Source organism: Ornithorhynchus anatinus, chromosome 9 (assembly GCF_004115215.2).
Source record: "Ornithorhynchus anatinus isolate Pmale09 chromosome 9, mOrnAna1.pri.v4, whole genome shotgun sequence".
Classification (NCBI taxonomy): Eukaryota; Metazoa; Chordata; class Mammalia; order Monotremata; family Ornithorhynchidae; genus Ornithorhynchus; species Ornithorhynchus anatinus.
This window is the reverse complement of record NC_041736.1, coordinates 49,668,023-49,689,489: the sequence shown is the minus strand read 5'-3', so window position 1 is coordinate 49,689,489 and position 21,467 is coordinate 49,668,023. Positions and strand designations below refer to the sequence as shown.

At 40.6% G+C, this 21,467-nt stretch overlaps 1 protein-coding gene across 2 annotated transcripts in view; it reads right to left on the bottom strand.

Moving 5' to 3' along the window:
- The window catches only part of PPP3R1 (protein phosphatase 3 regulatory subunit B, alpha), a 57,455-nt gene that overhangs the window by 2,312 nt on the left and 33,676 nt on the right, over positions 1–21,467 (bottom strand). The window contains exons 1-5 of one of the 2 annotated variants that reach the window (XM_001514182.5): positions 21,257–21,440; positions 20,706–20,745; positions 6,473–6,649; positions 2,599–2,658; positions 1,254–1,438 (exon numbers count right to left, since the gene is read on the bottom strand). In XM_001514182.5, coding sequence (XP_001514232.2) covers positions 1,254–1,438; positions 2,599–2,658; positions 6,473–6,649; positions 20,706–20,745; positions 21,257–21,289 — 495 coding nt within the window. In that variant the 5' untranslated portion in view covers positions 21,290–21,440. Of the gene's footprint in view, positions 1–1,253; positions 1,439–2,598; positions 2,659–6,472; positions 6,650–20,705; positions 20,746–21,256; positions 21,441–21,467 lie in introns of those variants that run through there. The other variant, XM_007672083.3, reaches the window with a different exon arrangement.

Genomic DNA, 21,467 nt, shown 5'->3' with positions numbered 1-21,467 from the left:
AATAAAATTGGATACGCCCCACAAATCAAATGTTTTTAGGATTTTGAATACTAAATAATAAGGGGTATCTGTTGAGCGCTTACAACGTGCCAAGCCCTTTGTGAAGCACCGGGTAGATACAAGATAATCAGGTTAGTCACAGTCCCTGCCCGACATGGGGCTCAGAGTCTCGGGGGAGAGAGAACAGGTCCTGCATCCCAGTTTGCTGATGATGAAATTGAGGCTCAGAGAAGTGAAGTGACTTGCCAAGGTCCTACAGCTGACAAATGGTGGAGCGGCATTAGAACCCGGGTCCTCTGACTCGCAGGCCCGTGCTCTTTCCGCTAGGCCACGCGTAAAAGACGTTACTGACCCGTAAGGGACAGTTTAGGTAAAGTTTACTTCAGTCAATCGGAAACCTAGGCTTTTAATTTTTTGCGCTTTAATTATTTCATATTGGTTCATAAGATCCTATTTTGCACCCCTAAATGTCCAGTGCATGTTCTAGAAAAGAACCTGTGACATAAAATATGTTACATGATTTCTTTTATGGAATTTAGCATAAGGAAAGAACTGGCATTCAGATAAATCCCAAACGAGTATTCACGGTGGGATCTATCTAAAATATAATCTAATTTTAATATAAGATCAACGGGACTGTCATCTCTCCACAAAATTTACTGTTAAAAAAAAAATTTAGCATGTATCAGTACAATCAGCTTCGGTAACAGATTTGTTCAAGTGAAAAAAAATTCAGAGTTGCTGATGCAATTAAAATCCCAAGCTCCCAATTCAAAATCAGGAAAATATTTTCATTTCCTAATTATGCAGGTAAAGTATTATGCAAAATGCAATTTTTCATTGCAAAGAACTCATTTAAAACCACCTGGACACCCATCAAAAATTAAACAAACTTCAAAATGTTTTACCTGGAGAACCAGACAAAAAAAAATATTTACAGGGCTCATGAGCGATTTCTTTTTTTCAACGGTGCAGCCCAGCATCAGCTTTAACGAATACCCCATGTGTCCAGACCCCCCCCCCCCCCCCCCCCCCAAGGGATCTTCAGCAATAGTTGGACTCAAACTTCGGACGCTGACTTGAAACTCCATTTTCCAGGCATTAAACTCACTGTTAGTGGCAGCTACAGAAGAGGTGAGAAGGTTAACGGAGGCATTCACCCACTGATTTTGGACTCTTCCAACTGAACAGTGGAAGGGGAAAAGCACCGAAGTACAATAAATGTGCGGAAAAAAAATTTCTTTTGAACTTACAGCACAGAATTCTTCAAAGGATATTCTTCCATCTCCATCCTTATCTGCATTAATTATGGTTTTGTCTACGATCTGCTGTAACTGTGTATCCTTCAGATTGTTCCCAACCATCATCTTCAGAACCTGGAAGAGCTCCCCATTGGAGATATAACCATCCTTATCCATATCATAGATACGGAAAGCAACTGAAAAAATAAACACATTTTAAGAAAAGCTAGACAATACAATATAATCAATTTCAACAGTATTCACCATGACATTTCCAAACTGCTCTAGGTTTTAAATACCTCTCAGTGGTAATAAGAAATCATTCTACAGGAAGATCACTAGACTGGGTTCTCTATCTTTTGGGGTCTCGTCCTCTATTTGTGATAAAAAAGTGTAACCACCTTAAATTGGATCCTAGACCTTATGGCAACTTTCACTAAAACAATACTTCTCAAAAGGAAAAGCAAGCGAAATTGTATTTTTCACTGCCTACTAAAAAGGTTCTATTTTGGGGAGAAAAAAAAAAAAAAGGGATTTGCCAGGTCTCCAGAGAAAAATTTCTATTTTTGCCACTGTAAATATTACACCATCAGTTACTAACTTCAAAATGGAGCATTACAATATGTGTACCTCAAAATAATTACTTAAGCATAACCACTCATACCGGATATTACTGCAGCAACAGGCCTAAAGGAAAGAACCCAGGCCTGGGAATTAGGGGAGCTCAGTTCTAATCCTGCCTCCACCACTTGCCTGCTCTGTGACCTTGGCCAAGTCACTTAATGTCTTTGTGCCTCAGTCAGTGTTTGGCACAGAGTAAGTATTTAAATAACGTAATTATTACTGTTCTCATTATTCTTCCCGTTTTCAGTAAGGCAGTAATAATAATAATTATTGTGGTATTTGTTAAGTGCTTGTGTGCCAAGCACTGTTCTAAGCACAGGGGTAGATACAAGGTAATCAGGTTGTCCCACCAGATTGTCTCGGTCTTAATCCTGATTTTACAGATGAGGTGACTGAGGCGCAGAGAAGTGAAGTTGCTTGCCCAAGGTCACACAGCAGACAAGCAGTGGATCAGAGATTAGAACCCACATCCTCTGTCTCTCAAGCCCATGCTCACTAAGCCTCACTGCTTCTCTTGACATACTTTGGAAAATCACCTTTCACCAATACAAAAGAAAAATGCAAGTGTGCCTACTCATCTGAGGCTAGCACTTTTTGACAGGCACTAGCCATACCTTTGATAGGGCCTTGCCAAACCTACAAAGGAGTTTGTTGAAAATATTCATTTCATAGGAATTTTAAAAAACTAAATAAAAATGTGAAAGAAGTTTTAGAAAAAAAGAAAGCTACTTACACCTCAATTTCTGTTCCTTATCTCCTTTGACACTGAACTGTGAGACACCTTCAATGAATTCTAAAACATACCAAGTAGGAAGAAGTGGTTACAAATCAGTCAATCAGTGGCGCTTATTGAGGGCAGAAGACTATGTTATGTGCTTGGGAGAGTTGGTAGACACAACCACGGCCCACAAGGGGGTACAATCTAGTTACACATAAAGTCGTATTTTTTTTTTCTCTTGGAAAAGAATCTAATGGTTAACTTACATATGCATAAAAAGAAATCCTACTCTCTGGCTAACAAAAACCATGAGAGCACCCAAAACAACAAAAATAAAACCAAAAAAAATCCACTCAATTCCAAGGGATAAACTCCCAAAATACATCTGACTTCCCATACTCTCTATCAAAGGAAAACTGCTTCCACGTAAAGTCTACAACATTGAAGGCCCTGTTGCCGGGGTGCAAAAATTTTATTTTGAGCGTGAATATGGTCAAGGGGCAGAGACAGAGGGAATGAGGAGGCAAAGAGAAGGAGAGAGGAAGGGAGAGAAAGAGGAGAAGCGGGGAAGTGAGAGGAGAAGGAAGAGTTGCTCAACTCCCTACCACTATACCAACTTCTCCTCGTCTTTCACAGCCAGTCATGACTGGGTACTGGAGCTGGCCCAGTATGGATCATTTGGGCTGCAGCAGCTGCTTGCTCAGTGGTGGCCAAGGATAGTGGGAGGTGGATGAGTTAGCCGGCCTCACAGAGCATCCCTCCCTGGGTGCCTAGGTGGAAGTGGACTCCAATGGACTCCAGAGCCAGGGATGAGAGGGGTTTCTGGTCCAGCTCCAGGGCCTAAGGAGGATAGGAACACCCAGGGGTGGAAGTGGTTGGGGTAAAAGGTTTGGCAGAAGGAGCCAAAAAGTGGAGCTGACATCTTGGCTCCCCTCCTGTCTGCTTTCTGACTCCAAAGGGAACAAGACTGGAAGGCTAGCTGTGGCCGACTGCCCTACTCAAGCTATGCAAGTGAAACTTCGTCCCCTATCTGCAATTTTCAGAGGATAATGGTACCTCCTCGCTTCCATGGAGCTAGCACTCTGCTTTTTAACGAGTGGAAAGTCAGGTAACATTCTGCTTCAAAATCAAGTTCCATACTTTAAAAGTAAGTAAAAGTGTCTGTGGTTGGAAGGATGGGAAGCAGAGGAGGAGGGAGTAAAAAGGGAGAGGGAATTTAAAGAGATTCTAACTTTTGATGCTGCTTTCAAACTCAAACCAAGTATTTTTAACCAAAAGACTGCAACAATAAAGTATTCGATAACCTCATTTTCACATTCAAAGAGGAAAAAAAACGAGGGGCTAATTTCAAAAATGGGCATGTGAACTAACCAGTCTTGATCTTGAAAAGTGGCAACTTCTAAACAATGAGAGTAAAGGAAGGTCTTCCTTGGAAAAACTCACAACTGATTTTTTTTTCCCTCCATGTCTATGAAAACTAGATCAACATTAAAATGTAGGTTAATTATTCCCAGAATGAACACATCTGCAAATATGCCCTGTGATTCCTCTAGCTATTAGGGTAAATTCCCCACTGAAACTCTTGGCGTGGACAAGGAGATGTGAGGCTTAGGGCCAGAAGTGAAATCAGGGAAAAGGAAAAGATAGCAAAGGGAGATTTCTAAGTCTCAAGCCTTTGGGGAACATTAGTCCTAGTGCTACAGTTTGGGAAACTGATGGTTTCTAGAACTCTATAAACCAGGAATGATGGCGGTGGAAGAATGTCTTACATCTCCAGTGCTACCACTGTGAGTTTCCCTTACTTTTGTGCTGGGAGACGTACCCTTAGAAAGCCATTCTGCAGAGGGAAATGTGTGGAAAAAGAATCCTGGGGCTCAGATTGTGACCCTTTCCCAAACTAAACTCTACAGTTGTTTCAGCATGGTGCTCGGCACACAGGAAGGGCTCAATAACAATCCCGAGATACTTCCTCGGTGAACCATCTTCAGGATGATTCTGGGTTTGGCGTAGTGTTCTGCCAACAGAAAGTGCTTAATAAATATCTTTAGTATGACTCACCCATTATGAAACTGGACTGACACGCTAATTCACTATGGGTCACAAACGGTTGTGCGCAAAGTGACTCTAAGCTTGTCCAGTGTGAATGCACAAAACACAAGATGTTTCTGTTGCAGGACAAAGAGTCAGACATGAAAAATCTGCCTGGAAAAGGTTATGGCTCTTTTTGATGGGGTTTTTGCTGAAAATCAAGTTTGCTTTCTTCAATCGAGCCATTTTATTTGGGGTCACAGCATCCACAAAAGGTAACTGGGCAAGAAAAGCAGGAAAAAGTAATAATAGTAATGACATTTATCTACTGTGTGCAGAGCACTGTACTAAGGTACAGCAGAAGCAAGCACAGAAGAAAATGAGGGCATTTGTGGATTTCAAGGAGGGAATAATTGTTGCTGCAGAGTTACTGATAATAATAATAATAAAAATAATAATGGTATTTGTTGAGCACTTACTATGTGCCATGCACTGTACTAAGCACCAGGGGTATACAAGTAAATCAGGTTGGACATACGGTCCCTGTCCCACATGCAGATCAGTCTTAAACCCCATTTTGCATGTAAAGAGTCTATTACCACCCTTTAAGCAGTGCTAAAAAAAAAAAATTACAGGATCCCTTAAAACAAGGATTAATTACCTTTTATTCCAGATACTTTCAAAATTTTAAATGGAGTTCAACCCGATGTCATTGCTCTAATGAACTATTTGATCCCTTTCTTCAACATTTTCTTTAAAAAGCATTTTATCCATTTTAGTGTTTTGAAATTTGGAACCAATTACCTTCCCAGGTAATAAAGCATCTAAAATTTTAAAAAGCTTCCATGATACAGAAATTACAGAGTATTTTAGAAAATGGTATACTAAGTTAATTTTGTACTCTGCTACTGTGGTAAAGATGCTTTACTGATATAATATTTTAAGGTGCTATTTTATTTCAAAATATTTTGGAATATTGATTCAATCGTATTTATTGAATGCTTACTGTTTGCAGAGCACTGTACTTAGCAATTGGGAGAGTACATAATTACAATAAACAGACACATTCCCTTCCAGTTTTCTGAAATTTTCTTTGTTTGTACTTCCTCCCCTAAAAGCCCACTTTATTCCATTTGACTCTGCACTGCTTTGTTTCTAGTCAACACTTCTCTAAACTAAAACAGCTTATTTTAAAAAGTTGACCAGTTGAAAAAGAAATGTTCTAAAATGTCAATTTAAAAATATGTGTGGTACCTCAGGAATATGGGCTCCATGGGAATAAATTTTTATTTTACATATATAAATTCCCAAATTAAGATTCTGTAGTATTTAGTAATAAAACAACTGTGTAAACAGATTGTTCTTGAAAGATCCAGGATTAGCTATAGAAAAATAATCTTCTGCTGCAGTAATTCTCCCCCAATTACTGCTATGTATTCTTGATTAGTTGATTACATAAGACAGATCTGTAACCTTAGGAAAACTGCTAAAAAGCACCTGCATTTTTTAATACTGTAGCGTATAACACGTTGAACTTATTTTCTCGGCTCAAACATGTACTATGTCTGGATACAATTATTAATTGTATTTATAAACTGCTGCTGCTTCTTTCATTCCTTAAATGAATGTTGGACAGATACATCTTTGTTCCGTAGAAATGTCAAGATCAGGACACATTAACTCAGTATTAAAAACTGGTACTACCAAACAAAAAAAAAAAAAAACCCAAAAAACAGGGAAATAGGAAAAGACATCTTACGTACAGAATCAACTTACAATCAAGACATCAGTATTCATAGAGTCTGTAAGGTTGACAGCATTGGCTTCTATTTCAAATTCAATGTAAAAATGATTTCCTTACCTTTGAAGTCTACTTCTCCATTTCCATCGGTGTCAAATATATCTATTACCCGTTGAACTAAAGGGTTCTGTTGTAACTCGGGCAGAGACATGAACTCTTCCACACTCAACGAACCAGAGTTGTCTAAGTCGAGCTTCTTAAATCTCTTCCCTAACCTTTTAATTTCATCAGCATCAACTAGAAAGTAAAGGAACACATAGTTAAAGGACTTTATACAAGTTTCCTGTACATCTACAGCTGTAAAACAGTTAACGGGGTGCTTAAAATTCCAGTTTCATCAAAAACTCCACCCTGCCACAGCTCCAGGAGTATAAATTTTGGTAAAGCTGGATCACCTAAGATTTATAATTATTACCCTTTTTTTTGCCTCCACCATCCATATCATCCAACCTGCAATTAGCTACGCCGAGTACACCACGACTTCAGAAAGATTGACAACGCTTAGCTGATCAAGGTCACGTGCTATCTTATTAACTATGTCAAATCAATCCTGTTCTCTGCTTTGGTATTGCTCCTTCATTAACCCAGTCATATGAGGAGGAAAAGAATTCCAATTCCATATCTTCTCCATGCCTTCAAGGAAAAGGGCTCCGGATTAATACCATCCATTTGGTTTAGTTTCAAATGGAAGAATCCAGTGTATACTAACAAGCAGATTATCTGGGCATGTTGGGGGAGACTGTTCTCGCCCACCCTTCTGTCCATGCTCTCACAGGGCCTTCCCTTGCTGCTCAAGCAAGGCTGGCCTCGGCCTCACCTCCGTGTTGGCAATGAGCGTGCTGACAGATAAAGGGTATAATGTTCATCTGCGCATACCTATTATTCACCTCTACTCGTTTGATTTTCCAAATGAATACTTCCTCTAAAGGCTTACGCAATCGACTGGACTGTCCTTATATTCTCATGACCCGTGTGGGTGATTACAGAAGCACGCCCTATTGATTTCGAGTTTAACTACCCTTAACAACATACCCTAACTTCTGCCGTAATGCATGTTTTCCCTTCAACAGAATGGAGCTAGGGAATTAGGAAACATTCATCCAACAAACCACATTTGTTCGGATACAGCACCCTGAGGTGTCCTAACGGGTCAGCACTGGAGCGGAGGTTCTCTAAGAAACCAATTTCTGCCTTAAGAGAACTGGGTATGTTTGTCTTTTAATAAACTAAAATAAACAGCAACAAAAACCGGCCAACACCACATATTAACTGCTTTGTCAGTGCCCTGAAAACAGCCTTACCTATTTCAATATTGAAATAAAGTATATACAGTCCACTTCAACCCAAGTAGGGTGAACTGTTCAAAACAGCACATCTGCATTTAAGAATCCCCACCGATATTAAGAACCAACAAATGCCTTTTCTTTTTCTTAAAATATCTCCTATATAAAAGCAAATCGCAATGGTCCTTTTATCTCTCCTGGCTTCTAATCCCAATAGTGATAAAAATCAACTCCTCTGCAAAGAACAACAGAAACAGGATTCAGGGGTTCAACAGTTTACTAGTAGAAATTCCAAGTTTTATCATCTTTGCCACTAACCACTATTTTAATGGTAATTGTTAAGCACTTACTATGTAGCAAGCAGTGTTCAAAGCACTGGGGTAGATACAAGATAATCAGATTGGACACAATCTGTGTCCCACCTGGGGCTCAAAGTCCTTATCCCCGTTTTACAGATAAGGTAACAGGCACAGAGAAGTTAGGTGACTTGTCCAAGGTCACACAGCAGAGAAGAAGGGGAGCCGGGATCAGAACCCACGTCCTTCTGATTCCCAGGCCCATGCTCTTTCCACCAGGTCATGTTGCTTCTCGACTCAACAGTCTTCTAGCAAATTAGTCCGCTTCGGCTTCACACAAAAGGGAAAACAAAGACAAAACAACCCAAGGATATTTTTGGATTTTTCAGAAGCCCAATTATGCTCAGGAAGGCTGACTCTTCCAAAGTACCAGACAACAGTGGTAGCCGTCACCAGGGAGATGGCCAGGTTGTCAGCGCAATGCTGAAAAACTTTTAGAAACACTGAAACTCAAATCAAATGATATTCAATAGAGAGAAACGATTCAAAATTGAGTAAATGGAGTGCCTTTAGCCTTACTGCTGATGAAAATAATTCTTTCAACTTCTGAAGACTCAGTCAGAGGCCATGCCTCAACTGCCAAAAGGCATCCTCTCACATTTCCTGACCACATTCCTGCTGCTCCTTCAAAGCTCAGCCTCATTCCCAACTCCTAGCTCTTTTACAACAAGGAGGCATAGATTCGTGTCCACCCTTGACTAGTAACCCTTCCTGAAGTCCTTCAAACAATTTGAGTGTTTGATTTCACATAATACCCTGGACCATCCCGCCATTGAGGGCAATTTTGTGTCCTAGAATACATATTCCCAAATATCAACCAAGTCATTGGTATTTGTGTTAACTGTGTGAAAAGCATAACCGCTTGGGAGAGGACAATGCAGAGTTGGTAGACGTGTTTCCTGTCCACAAGGAGCTTACAGTCTAGAGGGGAGGTGGATATTAACGTATAGATTAAAGATGTGTTCATAAGTACTGTGGGGCTGAGACCGGGGTGAATATCAAGTGCTTATAGGGTAGGGAGCCATATCAATCAATGGGATTGAGCACTTACTGTGTGCAGAACACTGTACTAAGCACCTGGGACAGTACAACATGGCAAAGTTGACTGACACTTTCCCTGCCCACAAAAGAAATGAGTATTTATTCTTTTCCTAAAACAATATTCTAGAAACTGGTATGTAATGTCAGTCTACGTTATCATCGCCGGTACTTGAGCCTCCCTTACAGTGCCCTGTAATAGACGTTTGCGAATGCACCAAGCTGTTGCCCTTCGGTTCAAAGATGATGCCGTTTATGGTAGCACTGTATCTGACCGAAAACCGACTGCGCATTTTGTCCGTGAAAATCCGGAAATGCACTTCTTCCAGCCCCCTGGCATTCAGGATAAGCACTGCTCAGGCACCGGCGGCCGGGGGGAAGCCGGTAGGACGCATCGCTTGAGTTGTTCAGGCAGTAGTGTTGATGGTTTGAGCTGAGGCAGCATCACTCTCTTGCCGGCGTGGCCCGGTGTGTGGCGGCACGTACTCTAAGATGGCTGGAGCAGTCTGTAGTCATAAAACAGAATATCTCTGGGAGACATTCCAGATGTCACTGTGCCTCACCCATTTCTTAAGTGTCCCGCACGCTCAATAAATACCACCGACTGATTTCTTAAGGCGTCTCCAATGGAAAAAATCACAAAAAAAGACTGTCGCCTACTACCAGTACTACTGATAATAGTGGTATTTAAATGGCCATTATGTGCCGGACACTGGACTGAGCCCTGAGGTAGACACGAGATAATGTCAGACACAGTCCCTCTCCCAAATGGGGCTCACAGTTTAAGTAAGAGGGAGAACAAGTTCTTAATCCCCCATTTTACCGATGAGGAAACTGAGGTACAGAGAAGTCATGACTTGCCCAAGGTCGCACAGCAAGCAAGAGGCAGAGCTGGGATTAGAACCCAGGTCCTCTGACTCTGAGGGCCGTGGATAGAGCATGGGGCTGGGAAGTCATGGGTTCTAATCCCACATGGGCCACTTGTCTGCTGTGTGACCTTGGCCAACTCACTTCATTCCTCTGGACTTCAGTTTCCTCAACTGTCAAATGGGGGATTCAATGTCTGTTCTCCTTCCTACTTAGATTGGTGACCCCATGTGGGACAGGAGCACTTAGCACAGTGCCTGGCATAGAGTATATACTTAACAAATGCCATAAAACAGACAAAATTGGATGTGTGGGTCCCAAGAGATGACTTTTTCACTATGGGAAAAACTGGACTTGTTTGATGGCCGCAAGAATGGAAAAGTAAGAGGGGAAGAGGTTGACAACCAGTATTTTTAAGAGGTGAGTGGAGAATATGTACTTTCCAAGCGCTTAGTATAGTGCTCTGCACACAGTAAGTGCTCAATAAATATGAATGAAAGAATAAGGTCCATGGCAGGGGTAGAGGAGTCAGATTTTAAAGGGCAGGCAAGAGAGACAGGGGGAAGAAAGGTAATATGGATGTGGGTTTGGAGAGGGGGCCTAGGCTAAAAGGAGCCTAAGTGAAGCTTACATCCTTTGGGCCCCTATTTTACTATGTTAGAGAGGTCATCGGGGCATAGCACCTCACCGGGCAGGGAACGTGTCTGCTAATTCTGCTGAACTGTACTCTCCCAAGTGCTCAGTAAAGTGCACAGAATAAGTGCTCAATAAATACCACTGGTTGACTGACTGAAGTGGTGGGAGCGCTGGAGACCTCAGAAGCGAGTTAAAGGGGTGCAAAGGTCAGGGAATGCTCATAGTGAGGGAGCGGAGTGAAATGGACATAGTGCAAATTGCAAAATCTCAACTCTTGGTAGATATTTGCCACAGCAGACTTTGCTATTAGACCCAGTTCTCTACATTGAAAACAACCACGGAAATAATGTTCCTGCTGGAACAAATGCCTCAACATACACTCAGCACATCTGCACTTAGCAATGAAACAGGATAAACACTCGGAGAGTGGATAATCACCTCTGTGGCAACAACTTTCCTCTAAGGTTTCCATACTGCTTAGGATCACACTTGTTTATAACAAATGGAAGGGGAAAACTAAGCCTCACCCACTTGACTCATCTTGAGTCAGAGATACTGACTTTTTGCAGATATTCTTCTAACAGAGTACTGGGATATTTGCCACTTTTTGCCATATAAAAGTGTGCCTGCATTCTTTTGGGACACAGCTAAACCTGGTCTTCCCCTCTTGAGTTTTGTCGTTCTATTAAATAACGAGAGCACTGATTACATCTTGCCTGATGGCACATCTGAAAAAAGGACAACTCTGCAACCAAGGGACATAAGTGTCAAGATGACATATTATTTATAAACTTTTAGGCGAGGAAGTAGGAGGTGGGTGCCTAACATTCAAAATGTGTTTGAAGATGTGGAAGGAGTTAAAATAACATTCATACTAACCCAAGAATAGAATAAGCTCTTATATAACCTTCATCACACTTAAAGCACCTTTTGGGAGTGCTGGAGAGGCAGCCTGGCCTCATGGAAAGCGCATGGGCCTGGGGGTCAGAGGACCTAATCCCGGCTCCGCCACGTACCGGTGTGTGACCTTGGGCAAGCCCCTAATTTCTCTGTGCCTCTGTTCCCTCATCTGCAAAATGGGGAATACCTTTTCTCCCTACTACGTAGACCGTGAGCCTCATGTGGGACCTGATTATCTTCTATCTACCCATCGCTCAGTACAGTGCTTGACGCATAGTACGTGCTTCAACATCACAGTCACTACTATCAGTTTGGAGTAGGCAGAGCCCTGTCGGTACCAGACAGCGCTAACATTTCAGCAGATCAGGGATGGAGAGAACGTGTATAATCCTTTCAGATTTGATGGCAACAAAGTTGAATTATATTCCTTTAGCATACGCTGAATATGCTTTCTCTATTGAAGGGGGGAAAATACGCATAGGGTTACCTCAAAGGATCCATTCACTTAGTAGATTAAAAATAGCTCTGAAAAGAATGTTGACTCTCTATTTTAACTGAGGTGGGGGTAGAGGAAGAACAACTAGATAAAATGGAATAAAGAAAAAACAGCGAGGGTTAGGCTAGAGGCTAAAATCTTAGCCAGACCCACAACTCATTTTCTCAGTTCCTTAAATGCTAAGAAAAACATTTCTCACAAAAGTTAACCCAATCTCAATATGCCGTTAGGAACTGTACAGTTGTATTAGGATGCTGATGATTCACTTTAGTAGAACTCTCGTTATAACAGCTGTTCAGTTTTTTGTTTTTTGGGTCAGCCTATAAAAGTTTACCAGTCCTTCTCATTGTTCTAGAAATGAAACATCTTTTAAAGCTTGGGGGTCTGTGAGTTTTTGTCAGTTTGCCATGTACACACATGACTCCCAAAATCTGTGGTATTGAGAGATTACTACTTCTAGATGACGACGTACATCATCCATTGCATGAAGTTACTTGAGTTGGTGGATGACCCATATATCAAGGAGAACAATATAGCTCAATCTATGGTTAACCAGAACCTAATGGCCAGAAACACTCTAAAAAGAAACCAATTTTTCAACCATAGGCAAACATGGAGTCACTGAACAAATCCCAAAATAGGAAACCCAAACCGCCCCCCCCCCCCCCAAGACTGAATTATTACTCTGGTACAGGAGACTCTGAGACGGTTTAACAAATTTCTTTGACAGGGATATTTATGAGTCTCCAAAAGGGCTCTAACATGATCCTCCAGATTGAGATGTCAGATGGTCTCAAAAAAGCAGATGATGTAAATATAAACCTTTTTGTTAGAACCTGTCCAAACCCACTGCTATGAAACAAAAAGGCCGGATGAATTCTTTGTAGCTATTTCTGCTATATACCTCTAGGACAGCATGTAACAGCTAAAGAAATGGTGAAAGACAAATAACTGATTAAGCTTGATTGTTTCTAAAGAAGGAATCCAAGGTGATTCTGTAGCACCAACTTATAGAGTAAAGGTCCCAGTGACTAATTATCCTGCCACAAAATGTTATAATAATGAAGTCAGTGTTTCAAAAATGATTTTTTGTATTAGAATATCAAGTTGCAGTTCAAGTCACTTGAAAGCAGAAGCTCCAAAGACTCTTGAAATTTCCCCTCTAGACTGAGAGCTCATTGTGGGCAGGGAATGTGTTTACCAACTCTGTTGTACTGTACCCTCCCAAGAGCTTAGTACAGTGTTCTGAACACAGTAAGCGCTCAATAAATACAATTGATTCATGAACAGGGACATCGAAGGCTACCAAACTTAATCACAGAATCCCAAACAACAGCATTTTACACATTCTGTAGACCTGCAGTACCGTCAGTTATAAATTAATGTTCCATAACTCCAAGATATTGAAGCTTCTTTGCATCAGATCATAAATTGCTTCTAATTATGAGAAAAGTATCTCTAACAAATATTTTCTGGACACCACATTATGGCATCACGATGGTCCATGTCAAATTCAACCTTCACACCCAAACGCTATCACCCAGTTTTCATTTTCCAGAACATCAAGTGACTGATCTTAGTCTCCTTCAGCCTGCGTTTTTCTTTGAATTGTCTTATTCTTTCGGTGATCAATGTGTCAGGAGGAGTGAAATTTGGATTAAAATCTGAAAGGGCAGCTTTTCTTCAATTCGATGAAGCCCAACAGAAGTAACTGCCTCATGGCCTCCTATTGGGTTTTTGAAGGTATCAAACTCTCTCCCACAGCTCAGAGATCCTGTCCTTTTCTAGCACAGACATATTCTATGAGAAAGTGACAGGAGACCTCATGTAAGTCCTCTTCCTCATATGCTTCAGATACATTCACTTCAGCCACCGCACGTCTTCACAACACGCTTCGGCTAGAACTTTGTTAGGGAAGGTTAATCCAATACTGAAAGCCTGTTCGGATACACCGTGCCACAGTCAGAAGAAACGTCTTTTGCACATGACGTCGGAAAGAATACTGCCGCAAGAGTTTCTTTCACGGGTTTTGCAAAAACCTAACTCCCGCATTACAAAATCAGATATTTTTACAGTCCAACAAACAGGTTAACGAGAATGGGCACGCAACATCCTCATATCAAAAAGAGGGCGAAACAGCATCTCTGTAGTTGGAAACTGACAAAGGATTTTATACGTCACCTTAAAAACATTTGGCTAAGCTTCTTATATTTTAGTTTTTTTCTTTTCTCATTTGGGAAATTATTAGAAACGGTGGGAGGGAACACACTAAAGAAGAATCAAAGAATGAGAACATTTATAAATCAGTATAAGAAAAAAATCGATTCAGTTTCTTGGAGACTCATCTTTCATAAGCCTAGCTAAAAGACAGAAGCAAACATTTCCAAGTTGTAAAGTACTCCGCTGTTCGGCCAAAAGTGGCTTTTCTCTTTCCATAAATAAGGTGTTAAAAGCACAGACATAAACAGGAGTGACTCACCGAGAGGCAATCTGGAGGTTTTATTCTGGAAAACCCATATCCAAATGGCAGAGGCTAACAATTTGAAAGAGCGGTTCTGACAGAAGGTTCAAAAGGTCAAACAAATTCCCATGGTATGTTCCTATCACCCGTAACTAGTCATCTGTTCCCAAAATGTCCGTTTGCTGTTGTGCAGGCAGAGTCTACGTAGCACACATTTTACTTTTAAGAATATACGGGTAGCAATCTGGTAGGGGGCTAATTGGAACCATAATTAGAACATTTTGGAGTCTTCCATCTCCTGGAAAGAGAATTTCCAATGAGTCAAGTAAGAGCTAGGCTGAAACAGTACAACCACCAGAGGGAGTAGTGCTAAAAGACTTCCTGCTAAAAGGGCTAAAAGAAAAATCTCCTCCGAACAGAAAAATTAAAAATCGATAAAACCCCCCTCACGAAATCGAAGCATCCTTGTTTATAACGTAACATCACCTCTCACGCTATAATCAATATTTCCTATGACTACCGAGGAGAGAACATTATCAACAGAGATGTGTAAGGATGGATTTTAAAAGGCATCATTCTCCCCTCTGGCGAAATCACCTAGAAAATCAGCTTTTTTTCTATTTACAAAACCTACCGTGCACTTGAGATGACTTCAGTGCCAAAACAAAACATTTTCCGATGCTTCATTAGCCTGGAAAGTATTTAAGAATTCGATGTGCTGGAAACTTAGAAGATGTCTCTTTCGACGCGTGTTGGGAATGTACTACTACTGAACAGACGTTTGAGAATAACATTTCTACAAAAATATCCAATCTGGATATTAAAATTTAAATGCAAGTTGTACTTTTCTCTCGTTGTATATTTTAACAGACTTCAATGTAAGAGGCCTTACACATCTGCAGCCAGATTTCTGAGAAAAAGGAGAGCTGAAAATATTTAAAGTATGGGCAAAACCCTAAAGGGAAACTAAAATGTGATCATTTGATCAAGAAAATGTTTATGAAGGTAACTCTTCTTGACATTCTTGAACTGACCCTAAGTGATGCAACACATTTTTAATCTTTCCATCTATAGTTTTTTTTTCTTTTTACCACATGAGTCACAAATGAACAAAAAGAAGAACTGAGCAGGCTGCATGTGGAGGCTGAAAATGGAGGTACGATTCTAATATTTCTTAAAGGGAAAGTAATAAATCTACAAGATAAAAATTTTATTTGGGCTTCAGAAACTTCAATAAATGAATAGCCCCTCCTCCCCTAACTTCAAGCTATTTTGCAACAAAGTCTGAGGCAAAATTTGATAGACCTACTATGACTACATCGAGATATACAAATATAGATCTGCTCTTCAGCTTCAAATATGATGCGGAGATTGGATCAGTGGGTAGGGGTGTGGCTGATCGGACGCTGTTATTAGACAACATACTCCAAGCACAGGGTGTCAGTACAGGAATACAACATCAGTACTTCCACTCTACATGATACTTATAAAGCAGTCCTCAACAGTCTCCTGCCTGAGCCATAACCACAGACGGTTGGGGCAGTGGGAAAGACGTCGTGGATTCTTGAAGCTCTCCCAGATTTGCCTTTTATTTTACTTTCATCTTAGAGGCACCTTGTATTGTGGGAATAGGCAACATAGTAGGCATCAAGCTGCCCCCATGGATGGGAACAATAGTGGGGATTAGGAAGCCCGGTCACCATAGGAGCTCCGAAGACCCTAGAATTTGAGTGAGAAAGATGTCCCATGTCAGAACCTACCCCGCTGTTTGATAACTACGAGTACTGTGAGTCATGCGTATGGCTAACGATTAGCCACTTTAAAATGAAGTCAGCTCTCCTCCATCACAGGGTTACATTCTTGAAGAGTCGAGGAAAACCTGCATTAGGGCAGTTACACCTTGGCTCTCCTGAAAGAATGTCGAAGCAGCACGGAGTAGTGCTTAGACCACAGACTGGGAGTCCAAAGTTCATGGGTTCTAATCCCAGCTCTGCCACTTGTCTGCTGTGGGGCTTTGGGCAAATCACTTAACTTCTCTGGGCCTCAGTTACTGCATCTGTAAAATGGGGAGTGAGACTGTGAGCCCCACTTGGGACAGGGACCGTGTCCAACCTGATTTGCTTGTATCCACCCCAGTACTTAGTGCCTGGAACGTAGTAAATGCTTAACAAATACAAATAACAAATACCACTATGATTATTATTATTAATGTGCACATCACAAGGCAGTGAAACAACTATTACAACTAACATTAGGTATTTCTCAGAGCCATTTGAACTCCTTATAGTTGCCCAGGTGAATTAGCAGGGAACATATGTGGGAGGGTGGATGAGGAGCTGGGCAATCAGAGTCCAAGTGAAACCTCTCTAGAGGATGGTACTAGCTGAACCAACACAGGAAACTAGCACTGACAATACAAGGCTTTTGCTGTCTTTTTAAAATTTTATTTGTATGGAGACCATCCTTGAAAAACCTACTTTTGAGAAAACTAACTTCTTTCACTTCTCCATCTTTTGGGGCAAACTGGAGTGGAATCCACCAGCTAGATAGGTGCATTAGGGGTCAGGAAAATCAACCCTCCCTCAGAGAATTACAGCATTGACCCTTATAATGCTTCCCACCCCACTTTCACGATAGTGCTGTTATCACTTACAGCACTCTGTAAATGATAACTTACAGGGGAACTTAAGGGGAACTCGGCAAAGCTAACAAATCCCTTTCCCCCTTTGATCTACCTGATAGACAGATTAAAGCCCATTTCAACTTCGCATTAGATGATGACATCCATTTGACACAGATAATGACAGGTCTGTTAGCAAAAGGTGTCCTTTTGCGAAGAAGGATGTGAAAGATAACCTATTGAATATCAAGTGTTGTTATTTACATATGCACAAAAAAGTTAACTCAGAATCTTTCATTATTGGTACATATTTACTGCTATTTGGTAGTGTAACTATACTGTTTTATTACTAGTTTTTATATATTTGTATTATTTGCTCAGTTTTTTTGGATCTTTGGAAGGCATTAATATACTTTCCGACATTATTTCATTTGCTGATTTTTTGCATTACTCCTTATTGTCATGGAACCAGTTAAGGGTGCTAACTGGGATATATATAATAGACTATATTATACACCATGTGATCAAGAACAACCGTAGCTGAACCATGGACTTCCCTCCTGGAAAGCTGCTGGAGTGGGGTCCAACTGGAACGTTGCTCTATTTCTCCTCAGTTTCTCTTTTCCCAAATCATACGGTCCCCATTAAAGGGCAAAGAAGGGGATTACAAGGGAGGTACTCACCACAAAGCATCATCCCATTTGGATCCTGCCTCCTTTCCTGGCTGATTGGGACCGAGGCCTAGGATGGTGAGTAAATACTGCATGTATGTTTATTTGGGTATGTCTCTGGGCCTGTGTTTCTAGTATGCTCTATTACAGGTGTTTAATGGAAATATTTAACATGGGACACACAACTGATTTTTCTTCTCTTCTACCCATTTATATTTTTCTTCCTCTTCTGGCTTGCTGTATTCGTGACTCAGTTTTCAGTTTTTAATTTTTTCTGTGTTGGCTAACCTTTTTGCAAATATTTCTTTTCATGCTAACCTGCCTTTTAATACTTTTTCAAATGCTCTGAATTTTCCTGTTGTGGGAAACTGCATTCTTGCAGAACTTCGTATTAAGGAAAATAATGCCACGCACAAGGCCAATGTAGCCTTGAATCCAGGCAGCTCATATTGCGAGAAGAACATTCCCTAATTGTGCCAAGACACATAATAAAAACATATATTCTGGCAGAACTGTATAGATTTGCTTTGCCCATACTCCTTAATGTTTCGACACCTCTCCACTGGTGGGAACTCTCCTCCTTCCTTAAACAGATAAGATTTACATTTCTATTTTTTTATGTGTGGCTTTTTTTATGGTATTTGCTAAGCATTTACTCACTGCTGAGGAACATACAAACTAATCAAGTTGGTTACAATCCTTGTCCCACAAGGGGCTCACAGTCTTAATCCCCATTTTACAGAACAGGTAACTGAGGCCCAGAAAGGTTAAGTGACTTACCCAAGGTCACACAGCAGACAAGTGGCAGAGCCGGGATTCGAACCCAGGTCTTGCTGACTCCCAGGCCCGTGCTCTGTCCGCTAGGCAGTGCTGCTGCTTCTTTTGTATTTATTATACCCCCTTTCCCTTCTCTACCATTTATCTACGATCCTATCTGCTATGTTTACCAGTGATGGAAAGCAGCTTTAGGAGTGACCTCCCAGCCCTGGGATGTTTCCACTAGGCCATGCTACTTCTCTTCTTTAATATTCCTTTCAAGATCAAAATCAAAGGGGTTAGAATGTTGCTGCTATTTAAAAACCAAAGGTTTGTTTAAAGTATCACGTATCTCGACTTACATATTCAGCTTCTTATTAGGAAAGACTAGATTTCAATGAAACCTTTCACCGTGATTCTCGCCTCTATCATCTCATCCTATTCGGAAATATAATGTGTCTGGTAAGCTACTACGATAACATCTATTTCGATCTTTGAGATCAAATTCCCAAAAGTCACTGCCCTTGAGAATATCTGACCACTTGTCTTGTATACGCTTACACACAGCTGGTTTAATCCTTTACACGGCTTTCAGATGTGCCAATTAACATTTCTTATTCAAAGAATACGGGAGGCACTCCCATATGCCAAAATAATTCACAAACACAATTATTAAATTGCTTTCTTTGATTTTCTACCACCATTCCAACCGACATATTAACAAGGGAACTAAAATGTATTTGAAAAGTTAACCTAGATAGCCCCAAATTCAAAGGCAGCCACGGTTGCATTCTTATAAGCTCCAAGTTAAGTTTTAAAGGCCAATATGTTAAGAGGGCTTCTTATTAAAAGTTAAGGATCAGAGCAAAAAGATGGGCCTGCATTTGAATGTCAAGGAAACAAAGATCACGACAAATGGAAGTTTTAACACATTTGTAGTGGATGGAGAGAAGATCGAAATAGTTGACAGTTTCTCTCTCCTGGACAAGAAATACACCGAAGATTAATGTTAGGAAGACTAGCTATGAAGAGCTTGGAAAAAGTCCTGAAATGTGCTGATGTATGGATTTGAAAGCTGGACAGTGAAAAAACAGGATAGAAAGAACATCGATTCTCTTGAAACGTGGTTGGCGAAGGCTTTTGTGAATAGCACGGACTGCCCGAAAAACAAATGGATTTTAGAGCAAATTAAACCAAAGTGGACTTGGGAAGGCCAAATGACAACTTAGATTAGCATATTTTGGACACAATCAGGAGGACTAATTCTCTGGAAAAGACACTAATGCTAGGAAAAGTCCAGGGAAAACATGGAAAAGGCAGAGCAGCAGGTAGGTGGATAGAGACCATAACGACAATAATGGAAGAACCATTAAAAAGGCTGCGGATCATGGCAGAGGACAGGACGTTCTGGAGAAAGTATATAACCATGGATTTGCTATGAATCGGAAACGACTCGATGGCACTTAATCATAATAATAAAAATAATAATAATAATAATAATAATGATGTAAAGAGGCTAGTCCTCCTGCTCGTTGCAGATTGATAAAGTAGGCTTGCAGGATTTCAGACATCTAGGAACAAGTTGTCATTCTTTGACCTACACGTTTATAAACACCACAGAAAAAAAAGAGCGGTTAAAAAAAATCCCATCCCAGCATTTTATTACCTGCATTCCTTGACCCAAAAATATTCAAAGAAGATTTGCTTATTTTATTTTTGCATTTGGTCTTTTACATACTATATTTACACACCAGGCACAGAAGAAAAGCACTCAAACTGAAAATGCAAGTCTATTTATAACATTTATAATGTTTTCTGGCATCTTAAAATTATGGCAGCAATACCATTAAAGCAGAGGTGGGGAAAATATCGCTCCAAAACTGGACCCAGATCGTCAACTGATTCATAGAAGTAGAATCTCTGCAAGTTTCTCTGCAGGTTGGGAGCCAGAGATAGGCTTGTGTGGCCCCATGCAATAGCTTCTTCCATTCAACACTTCCCCCGACCTCTTTACTGGACACCAGGTTTTGTTTACTCAAGATGAAAACTAGCCAAAATAGTTACTCATCCCTGAAGCACAAACAATCTCCTTATACTTATTTTGAGGTTTTCTGTAATGATATCTCAAGGCTTCTTAAATACTTCCAACAGGTTTTAGATTAGCAAAATATTATATATTCTCTAGTCTAAGAAATATTTAAGGACTTACAGTGTGAGCACATTTCCAAGGGGTAGCTTGCTTCATTACCCTGAAAGACAAAAAAAATTGTAATTAGTCATAATGATAGTCATAACTAGAATTATTTTTATTTTCAAACTAAAGTTGAAATCTTTTAGGACAGGCCCCCTGAAATGCTTCAAAATGTAGGATTTGAATTTTCTGTCAAGTTATAAATATAGCCATGAAGATATTTTCCCTGGAAAAGAACACAACAGACCAGCAAAATTTCAAGAGAAGCCAGCATTAAAAATTTTACTTTTGTCTGCTGTGACATTTTGGGAAAGTCACTTAACTTTTCTGTGCCTCCTTAAAATGAGGATTACGACTGCGACCCCCATATGGGACCTGGACCTTGTCCCACCTGATTAGATTGAATCTATCCCAGCCCTTAATATAGTGCCTGGCACATAGTAAGCACCTAAGAAATACCATTTAAAAAAACCCCAATTCAAACAATTTAAAAAGCATCAGTGTTCTAACAAGTCAATATTTAACAAATGCAGCCAACAATAAGGGTCAGAAGAGAGAGAATTCATTACAGGCTTTTTCGGGGCACTGTAGCCCCGTGCCATCCTCTGAGGCAACCCTCGAGTTACCACGGCCAAAGAAAGCCCCCTGAACGAGGGCAATCGGCTGAAAGGAAGGAAAGCAAAGTTTCAGCCGGACGGATCCTCTCTTGCACCAAAAACCCTACTCCAGTGAAGGGAAGAGTGCCATCCGAAGCCAGTGGTGGTATTGGAAGATCTATCA